We start from the raw sequence: 10,748 nt of genomic DNA on the forward strand, positions 1-10,748 counted from the left end.
GCACTGGAGAATGGGAATGACCTTGGCTGCGTGCACAGGACACAAAATGGAGATTGTGATCATTATTATTGGCTATAGACTACCTCCTTTATTGCTTGAATGGACATTCAGGTTATGCTGGTGTGTCTGTGTCTGTCAATAGGCGCAGTTTATTAGCTTCGCTAGCGGCGGTCATAGGGATTGTCAAAGTTTTTTTTTTTTTTTTTTTTTTTTCGTCATCTACCTGAATTTTTGGTCAACGATACCCGGGACACCGAACCACCGGGGCACATGAAATTTGGTGGGTATGTAGCCCCACTAGACTTTTACGGAAAATTTTCGTTTCGTCCCCGGGGGCCACTCCCTCCCCGTGCTGGGCCCCCGGTAAAAAATGAAAATGCAATATTATTCTGCTTTAATTGCCCCTATCTTCAGTTAAGATGTTCAGAACTGCACCAAATTGTATGTGTATGATTGACCTGGCATTCTCTGGGGGTATGCCAAGTTTCATAGAATTTCATCCATGGGGGGGGGGGGGGGGGTCCCAAAAAAATTAGGTTATGTGTACATTTAGTGACTGTACACTCATTGGCCTGTAGATGGCGGTGCACACATATACACATGCACACACACACAGGCACCCACATACTATCGGTATTAGAACAACCGATACATAATTACAAATTCAGTAGGATTAAAAGAAAGCCAAAATAAACTAGATGTACCGCATAGCGGTACAAAATATGACCACCGCTCAGTCCTGCACATCCATTCCGCGAAAATAAATCATATGAATTTGTCTCTATCTTCTACTCCATCCCCCACTCTTGAAACTTTTGTGTATGCTTGTTTGGAATGTGTGTTTGCACACAAAGTAGCCTACTGGCGCTGCAAAGGTGAATAGATTTGTTTCTGGGCCAAAAAATCTGTAGCATTGTTATAAAACCTTTAAAATCTCTAAACAATCACAAGTAGGGCAGTTCATCACAGTCCATCCATTGCAACTGGACTGATGAAAGGTACACCTGTAGGCTACATTGTATTTGGGAAAAGCAGAAGGTAGCAGCATAATGTATTTATTTATTTATTTATTATTAAACAAAACAATCCCTGTCAGTTCCATGCAGTTTTCAACAGCTATCAAGAAGAGAGGTCATGTCATGTATTTTTGTGAATGTTTCTTCTTCTACATATGCATAAGTTTAGTCATCTAGTTCAAATGATATTCAGCTTTATTGTCAATGCACAAATTAAATACCAGTAGTCTAAAACAAAATGCCGTTTTACCCAGTGGTGCAAATAACTGACATGTCCAAAAGGGCCTTCATGAAATGCGTTGCGAGACTGCTCATACACATTTTAACGGGCAAAGTTGAATAGCTACTGTCCGTTATTGTTTGTGCAAATAATATGCTGATTCATGTTCCCTTGCATTTTGCAACTATGAGGTCCATGGTTAAGCTCAATCTTTTGACGTAATCTTTTGATTTTCAGCCTAGTCCATGGTAGGCGCCCGATATATTGTTTAATTTTGCGATTTAGATATCCACGCACTGGCGCCCCCCCCTGCGACTTGTTCGCCCCCCGGTTTTAGAGCTATTCTAAATGCAAAAATGCATAGAGGGAGTTATGACAAAACCGTGACTGTTAACAAAATATAAGCTATATAAGGTAGGCCCTATGCCTATTACACAACACAAATTGTCACTAGGCTATGCTGGCGACCCAAATAAAATCTCCTTTGGATCCAATGGCTTACACCTTACAGTATCAAGCTGCCACCTCTTGGCGAAAAGTTAATAGTTTTGCATATCAGTAGTAATACATTTCACGTAGCTGTGTGAATCACGGAAAGGGCGAATGAAGTGGACACTTCTAAATGGAACCCAACCCACTGTACAGTAGCTCAAGGTCTGTGGCTAAAGCAGCCATAATGAAAGCGTTATCATTGTTTGGATACTTCACACACACGTGTTTTTTAATCTAGACATAGACTACAACTACCAAGCTGGAATCAAAGCACATCGACTCCCCTCTCACACCCTAAACAAGCACCTCGAGCAAACAAAAAGCGCCTCAGTCTCACGGAATAGCCATAGGCAAAACTGTATCTGACCGGTGTAACGTTGGTACTAAATCATCCATCGCAAAGAATGATTTTTGTAGGACGTGCAACAAATATGTACAGCCCTGCCCTGAATACATCTCAACGTGCGCTCTAAAACATCTGGTTTAAATGGAGATGTAGATCATCACGGGTGCGTTAATAAATCTACATTGCGGCGAGTTGACACAAATTATTCACTTTGACGAATTTATGTAGTTTCAGTTACTTTACTTTGAGCCAATGCTACATCTTCTTTGGCTATTCTACAATCTATTCACCTTTTCAGCACCAGTAGGCTACTTTCTGTGCTGCCGCACACACACACTCAGGCATGCCAAACAAGCATACACAAAAGTTTCAAGAGTGGGGGATGGAGTAAAATATGGAGACAAATTGAAGTGTGATTTATTTTCGTGGAACGGATGTACAGGAATGAGCGGCGGTCATATTTTGTACCGCTATGCGGTACATCTAGTTTTAACAGATTCATTTAGAACTTGTAGCCTATAATCCACTCTGTGCGTAAAAAGACGCTACTTGCAGTCCAATCAATTAAACCACGAAATCACTACACAGCACCTAACCAGACACCTAACAATGACAGTTTTTTTGTTAGACTTTTTTAAAACGTGCGTGAATAGTTGGCCTCTGGAATTTTCAAAATTGTCTCGGGGAACTCAGCCCGAAACCAGCTTTTTTTTTTTTTTTTTTTTTTGCACTCCCACTTTCAAACTCGTTCCAGCGGCGCCGGAACGAGTTTGAAAGTGGGGGTGCAAAAAAAAAAAACATAGTTAGATCTTTAGCGTACATCTACTCAAAATTGAGTTATCTTTGTATTGGGCAGTTAAAATGTTTTTAGATTTGTGAATAGAGAATGAATAATGATTTAAATTATATTATTGCATCCATTTGAACAGTTGCAAAGTTATGACAATAGGTAAAAAGTTTTTGTTGGATGTATGACTGAACAAATGATGGATATCCTATTACTGTATGACCAAATAAACATTACACATTACAATACATTAAAAATGATAAATAGGCCTACTCGTACTTCTGAATACTTAAGTATTTTTAAAAACAGGTACTTCTGTAATTCAACTTAAGTAAAAATCTGACTTAGCAACTTTCACTTGTATTGGAGTAATATTTGACAAGGTGTATCTATACTTTCACTTAAGTAAAGGAATTGTGTACTTCGTCCACCTCTGTTGAACACTGGACTTTATGTTGCGAGGATGAGCAGTGCACTCATTTTTTAAAGGTGTGTTACATGGCTTACATGGCTTATTACTTTTTGGATTTGCGAGTAGTTTTACTACTTCAAAAGTGGCCTGACAGAATTTAACAAACCTTATGGGAAAACTGTTGCCAAAGCAGTGGCTGAGGGACACATAGGCCTACTGACATGTTATACTTAGATCATAACTTTTCTTTAGTAGCTTCTTTTTTTCCTACATAGGCCTACTGTACTTAGGTGTTACTTGTATGTGTAAGGTATTGCATGTAATTGTCAGCATGTTTTCCATTTAGCCTATTTATACACTGTCCACAAGATACATTTGTGTTTAAGTTAAGGGTGACCAACATTTCATGTCTCTCATGTCTGATGAAGGTGAAGTGGTAGCTTTTCTCCAGTGAAGGTGAAAAAGACAGTCATCATTCATTTTATTTCAATAATAAGTTTTAAACTTTAAACTTTAAAACTATTTATATATAATCACTTTATATTCTTAAATACTAAATATATATTAAAAATAGAAAATTTCAATTACTATACACCTAGGATTTCTCTTTATGCAGTAGTCTACCCTTCACATATCCTTCTGTAAAAGAAACATACACTAAAGTAAGCTAAATAAGGATGAAAATCAACGGAACAGGTTCATTATACAGCAGCTCATTATAGAAAAGTATAGAATATTTAATGTGAGGCTATTTGGCAATTTTATCTACATAATTTGTACAGTAATCTTCATATGCTGTTTCAGATGGAATTTCATCTGGTGGTGGAGGAGCAAACAACAAAAGTCAGTTCGAGCGAGATGGCACAGGACAGAAGACATCAGCGTGGACGGCCAGATGGGAAGTTAGACATTTGAATGTCATCTCCTTGGAGGGAAGGATTATAGTATCCAAACCCATCATATTTCAAGTCCAGTGGCTCACCGTTGTCCAATCTGAGAACTACAAAAAAGAAGAGAAAAATAGAAAAATATTCAGTAAATATAACTCGAGTCTCACATCATCTTACTGTTGTTTGTGTCATAATCAACTTAAATTTACTGAAAGTATCTGCAATATTAGGGGTGGGGCAAAATATAAAAATTCTTAAAAGTTATCAATACACTATGCTGTACATCAAATTCATTATTTTTGCCTATTTAGGGGGGATTTTTCTTCTTCAGTTACACATCACACAGATACTGTGATGAATTGTATGATTTTCTATGTAGGTATTGAGTATCACAGAATCACTGTTGATACTGTATTATCGTTAATGTGGTCCAAGTATCACAAAGGTATCGATTTGTGGGTTACTCTGTGTTACTCCATGTCCTAATCAGCACTAACTTGCTCTTACCTGGATCTGCAGGTGCTTCCTCAACCAGTTTACTGTGTGAGAAGTTCCGACGCTCTCTTCTTTTCAGTAAGACGTACATGACCAGACCCACGATTCCCACAGTCACTGCGAGGCCCAGGATCACACCCCATGCTCTTCCATTGTTTGTGCTCTGAGTTCCTGACTTCACACCTTTGAGGGTAAACACCATTATGAATAAGAATGCAGTGGCTATTAAAAATCTTTTTCAATCATTACAACGGGGTGATTCTCATTAAACTGCAGTGTCCGGGTCCTAGTCTCCGAAAACAGACGTTTTTTATTAGCATTAAAATGGAATCAAGTTCAGTTGTTCTGTCTTCTCTCACATCATGATACTCGTGTTAATGTCATAGAATCTTTATTCTGTTACACTGTGATTATTATTACTGATATGCTGTGGTATTTTGGTAATTAGAGTTAATTAATTCAAAATATATGAAGCAAAAATTATTCTGGATCATGCTACCATAACATTGAAATAAAGTTATATTAAATTGTTTTACAATAATACTTAATAAATAAATAAAAGTTCACATTATATTTAGTCACTAAAATTCAAAAAATCAATCAAATGAGGTAGATAATATTTTGATGTCAGTTTGACAGGCTTCATGAGATTCACTCAACAGTGTGGTTCTATAACAGATACTATAACAGTACATTACCTATTTTCATACTGTATATCTTTTCTAAAAGTAGAAAAGGATTTAATCGTTTTGTATGGATGAGTAGTTTTTAGCACAGTGAATACAACTTTCTATGCCATCCTTATACTATATCTTTTGATGAGAGGTTCTGTACCATCGGTCTAACTGTGCGTCAACCAGACCACCATTTTAGGTATTCTAAAAACTGCTGTAATATCCCATTCTGCTATAGTCCTCAGGCACTGTTGTTAGCAACTAGCCTGATCCCTGTTCAGCACTCTTGCCTGGGTCTGTTGCTGACCTCAGGAAATTGCCCCTGCCAGCTCCAGGGATGGGAACACAGGCCCCATTGTCCAGTGAGAGGTGCATGTAAAAGAAGCCTTTGCCCACAACAGGGGCAGTTACTGTTTGTAATTGTATTCCATCCAGTGGAGCTGAAAAGACTGGATCTCTATGTAAAGTGAAACTCCTATGTAGGTTAACTCATACGCTGAATAAAGGAAAGTCATGTTTCATTTGACTTCTGAGAGGATGATGGTGACGTGGCTTTTCTTAACCATCATGGAACAATGGAACCACGGGTCACAATGAGGAAAGGGGTTAGGCCAGGAGGCCTCATCCTCCAGTGAGACAACACACCCAAAATGGCTGCTTTATTAAGTATAAGTATATATACTCTTTTGATCCTGTGAGGGAAATTTGGTCTCTGCATTTATCCCAATCCGTGAATTAGTGACACACACAGCACACAGTGTACACACAGTGAGGTGAAGCACACACTAATCCCGGCGCAGTGAGCTGCCTGCATCAACAGCGGCGCTCGGGGAGCAGTGAGGTGTTAGGTGCCTTGCTCAAGGGCACTTCAGCCGTGCCTACTGGTCGGGGTTCGAACCGGCAACCCTCCGGTTACAGGTCCGAAGTGCTAACCAGTAGGCCACGGCTGCCCAACATTATTCTTACATACATCATACACTATTCTTGTTCATTACAGAGCATTATGACTGAATGTACTGTTAATGGTGTTAAATATTGGCATCGTTTGGTTTGATCTTAGAGCTAAAGTAGTGGTAGGGTCTACTCCGCTCAAAATGAGGAGTAGCCTCAGAGCAGCTCTCTCACCTTGCTCAGCATTGGCCGCGGCTGCAGCTTTAGCCAAAGCTGTGGCATTTCCACTTGGAGGAGCTGTGTCGTCTGGAATGACTTCTGGTGTAGGTTCAGGAATACTCTTTGCCGTAGTTGCGGGAATATATTCTGCCGTAGGTTCGGGAATTTTCTCTGCTGTAGACGCTGGAATATTTTCTGCTGTTGGCTCAGGCATGTTTTCTGCTGGGTTTTCAGTAGCAGGATTTAGGCCGCCCTTGGTGACATTTACCCCAGGGGGGTTAGTGGGTCCTGGGTTGAGAGGATTGGTGACATTTGAGCTGTTGGTCCCTGATGATGGATTGATGACGTCTGTGCTGTTAGTGTCTGTACCATTGATGTCTGTGCTGTTAGTGCCAGTACCAGTGATGGCTGTGCTGTTAGCGTCAGTACCAGTGCTGACTGTGCTGTTTGTCTCTGGCAATGAATCACCTTCTCTCCACATACTGGCATTAAATCCCATTACTGGTTCTGGTGTGGCATTGGCATCACTTGTCTCATTACTCACTGACGATGAATTGCCATCTCTGAACATACTGGGATTAAATCCCATTTCTGGTTCTGGTGTGGTACTGGGCAAATCCACAGATGCGTCCTCCTCCACGGTGACATCAAGAGAGTCATCTGACCGGAGCATTGGTGAAAGGGTCACGATGATGTCTGAGGAGGCTGAGGGCTCCTCTCCTTCGCTCCCCTTCAGGGTTGTGACGGAGACGTTCGTCTGGGAGTCCTCCACGCCACTGTACATCATAGATCCAAGGGCCAAGCCACCTTCAGCAGGGCGATCATTCTCTGCCTCTCCCACGTCATTCAAACCAACTACGGGGACCTGAGTGATGTATTCATCCAAATAGTCGTCATTAAGTCCACCTTCAAACTCTGAGGGATCCTGAAGTGAAACCCCACAGAAGCTCTGAAGAATCAGACACAGAGCCAAAACCAAGTCCAGCCTTTGTGTCATGTCTGTTTTCTCTGCTGGAAGAGATTAAAAATACACCATAAGAGCATTCCCTTCATATAACTGACTTCCAATATGGGCATGACTCAATGTTAGTATGATGCATGAGAGTGAGTATTTTCTTGTCCTTTAGATATGGAGAACATTTGTGACTACATTAAAGAAACAAGAACAAACAAGTATAAACTGTCAACATAAAAATGCACAATAATGTATACTATTGGTTTTAATGGATATCCATACACTGAACTATTTCCTCACACACATCAAAGAAATATGACTAGTTATCTCTTCATTTCTAATGTGTTAGAGCTGCTCAGACTCGTTGATGTCATCATCAAGACAGACAGGATTTGGAATTAGCAATGACACACCTAGGGTGTGTGATTCCACAGACATTTCAGTTATGCATTCTCTCTAAGCTGTCCTTCTGGTTGAACAGGACAAAACTAAAACAAAGGACCAATGGGAAGAGAGAATCGCGGCCAAGGTGAAGATAGAAGTGTTTTCATTCTCTTTGGTCCAGTGAGTCCAGAGTTATGCTGTTAGTTTGGAAACAAAACAGAAGCTCTTATGGCCACTGATCCAATAATAAAGCCTCTACCCAAGTACATATTTAAACACAACAAAAGATGCCTGAAGTCATTCTTCAACACTATATAACTATGTTAACTCACTATATTGATGTCTCCTGTTTTACCATCACATGTAATTAGAGAATATTCAATGACATGTTTTGTACAGATCTTATATGAGTATTACATAGTCACAGAAACAGACAAATAAAATATACCCATGCAGTAAACAGAATGAATTGAACATGAACAACATACCTTTGTGCTCTTAATGTACAACCGGTGTGGTGCTGGAAAGAGGAACTGGTGATGCCGAAAGCTGTTCCAATATAAGAGACGGCGAACAGGACACCAGGTAAGCGGAAGAGGAGGGCACTGGTCAGCTTTGTGCAGTGCATCTGGGAACCAGCCTTACCTGAAAGTGCACCTGTTGGCCCTGCCCCCCGAAACACCGTTCAGGAACAACTGCGACACAGTGGCAGAAAGGACAAAAATATTCCCTCTCTCTCACAAGCCCAAATTTCAGGAATCCTCAAATAAGACCGAGTTTAGCACGTCCGAGATCGTTTGTAACGTGCTGGATAGCAAAAGCCCCTGACGGCAGGACCTCTGGGGATTCCACCTCTGTTGTCCTGGTAACGTGGGGTGGCAGTGGAGGGTGCGTGGTGAAACCGATCCACTTTCCTCTAGCTGGTATCTCAGGGCAACATCAAGAAACAAAAGACATAGGGTTATTTTTACATGGATGACAGCTCTTTGTGTCACTAGGGAGCCTCTTGTTATTGTTTCACTTTAAGCATGACAAAGTAGGGTTTCAAGAGTTTGGTCAACTTTGGTTAAGAAGTGTCTGCTAAATGTAATGTAATGTAATGTAAAAAGAGCCAAGTCATTCAAACACTTAACATGTTCCTTGAAAACACAGTGGAAACTTAATCAAGCATGAAGAATCCAGAAAGCCTGGACATTAATTCCTTATGTCTGTTACAAACTGAAATAAAATAAATTAATTGATTATTTTAGAATATTATTCTGATAATCTAGATTAACTGTAACCCTACGATTAATTGATCACATTAATTGATCTTATCACATTAGTTTGATAATCTAGCTGAACCCTTACCTTTTCAACACTTTTCCTTTGGTGATTTTAGCAATTACCAACCCCATTTTATAGCAATTGGCCTAAGGCCTTTACCCTGCAGCAGCTGTTTCTCTTGCCTCTCCCCTTCTCCCCCACACATTCCAAGCCCCATACATCCCTCTCCATTTCCAACACTTTCTCTCAATCTCTCCCCTCTACCATGAAGACCCCATGTACCGATGGAAACTGGTTGTGACAGTAGGCTATGGCTAAACCCTTCCACCAACCCAACCCCTAAAACCTAACCCTAGATTAGTGACATGAATGTCAAGCATTCATCAGACCGAAACAAATGGATGATATAATATGAATACAGTAGCCTACAATAAGGGGTGTGTTTTAACTTAACATGAATACGTCATTGCATAACTCTACATTTCTCATGGACCTGATCTCACATTGACCCCAAGCATATATACACTAGATGTCGCCTTCTGCTTCTCAGCATGCGTCAACACCGCCGCCATCTTTGTACAGGGATCTGAAGCGCTAAACTAGTTCTCCTGTATTGTCAGCGTTATATTTAGCGACGTTTGGCCATCCCCAGCGATAGAAAACCTTTTTAGCGATTAGCGACAAATTTGGGAACTTCTCACAATGATGGCAGATCGGCTTCTTTGTTGTTGAAACGTAAGAAAATCACCTTTCTCATGGCTTTGTCATTTATGAATTCAGCTACATCTCGTTTGCGCATGGCACTGACCCATGATTATAAAAGTAACGACTGGCGTAGCCTATGTAGTAGCAGAGGTAAATGTTCTACAGATCTACAGCAACTTCTGGTGAGATTACAATTTACATGAGTAAACGAAACGAGGGGTATGTGGCCTCAACCAGAGCCTGTCCTGTTTACTTTCATTGTATCGAACCTGGTTGCAGTTTACTCATTGTTCCTCTAGGGGCCGCCGCTAGCTAGTGCAGAATGAATGGGAGTCTATGGGGCTAGACGGGTAAAATGTATCTTTATTATCGTCTTAAGCTTAGTTTTCTCTAGACTCAACCATAAATACATGCCTGTCAGTTGGAACAACCCAAAAAACTAGATAATTGCTTGAGATTTTGACGATTTATGGTGATTTTATTTTCGCTAGATCTTTGCCCAGATTGACGCTAATGCATTATAGAGGAGTGGATCACTGAAGCAAGATGGCGTCTCGATTGACGCATTCAGAGAATGTCTAATAAGGGGAGAACCTTCACTCTCGGAACACTTCCGGTGTGGTACTGCATCTAGGGGCGCTCGCGGGCGAGTCCAGAATGAATGGAGGTCTATGGAGCTGTACCCCTCAAAATCCACTTTTCTCGGGATAGAATTTTTTTTCAAGTAATTTGAATATTGTATTCGAAAGGGGAGACAAAGACAATGCACTTGGTTGAGTATTATATTTTTTAAAGTCACTTAATTGTTCTAAAAAGCCTTTCAAACGTGTCAATGACGTCATTCATTAGCATGATCATAGCATAGCATAGCATCAATGCTAGCGTGTTATGGGCAACAACGACCCAACCTGTAAGAAAACAAAAGGACATGACTTTCGGTGCCGTTTGAGTAGTATAGTCTATAGTATACTACTTAAACGGCACCGACAATCAAAA

At 40.5% G+C, this 10,748-nt stretch overlaps 1 protein-coding gene across 4 annotated transcripts; it reads right to left on the reverse strand.

Moving 5' to 3' along the window:
* Positions 1 to 3,737: 3,737 nt before the first annotated feature.
* Positions 3,738 to 8,629, reverse strand: LOC143125631 (uncharacterized). Of its 4 annotated transcripts, none has more exons than XM_076287266.1 (5): positions 8,270 to 8,629; positions 7,811 to 7,978; positions 6,458 to 7,450; positions 4,671 to 4,841; positions 3,738 to 4,273 (listed from the first exon to the last, which is right to left on the reverse strand). In XM_076287266.1, the coding sequence occupies exons 2-5, from the start codon at positions 7,833 to 7,835 to the stop codon at positions 4,152 to 4,154; spliced, it is 1,311 nt and encodes a 436-aa protein (XP_076143381.1). In that variant the 5' UTR covers positions 7,836 to 7,978; positions 8,270 to 8,629; the 3' UTR covers positions 3,738 to 4,151. The 4 variants fall into 4 exon arrangements, with proteins under 4 accessions (XP_076143381.1, XP_076143380.1, XP_076143384.1 ...); XM_076287265.1 differs by having other exon boundaries at positions 6,458 to 7,453; XM_076287269.1 differs by lacking the exon at positions 7,811 to 7,978 and having other exon boundaries at positions 8,270 to 8,627.
* Between the last annotated feature and the right edge of the window lie 2,119 nt (positions 8,630 to 10,748).

Source organism: Alosa pseudoharengus, unplaced genomic scaffold (genome assembly GCF_046254945.1).
Source record: "Alosa pseudoharengus isolate Yale_2024_CS ecotype anadromous, Long Island Sound unplaced genomic scaffold, YU_APseudo_1.1 YU_APseudo_1.1_scf_16, whole genome shotgun sequence".
Lineage (NCBI taxonomy): Eukaryota > Metazoa > Chordata > Actinopteri > Clupeiformes > Clupeidae > Alosa > Alosa pseudoharengus.

Bases quoted from the DNA above. Each gene is read 5' to 3' on its own strand.
- LOC143125631 (XM_076287265.1), bottom strand. From the start codon at position 7,835: ATGTCTGTGGAATCACACACCCTAG. The intron at 7,454-7,810 runs GTGTGTCATTGC...AATCTCTTCCAG, and splicing joins TGTGGAATCACACACCCTAG to CAGAGAAAACAGACATGACA. The intron at 4,274-4,670 runs GTAAGAGCAAGT...TCTTTTTTGTAG, and splicing joins GGAAGCACCTGCAGATCCAG to TTCTCAGATTGGACAACGGT.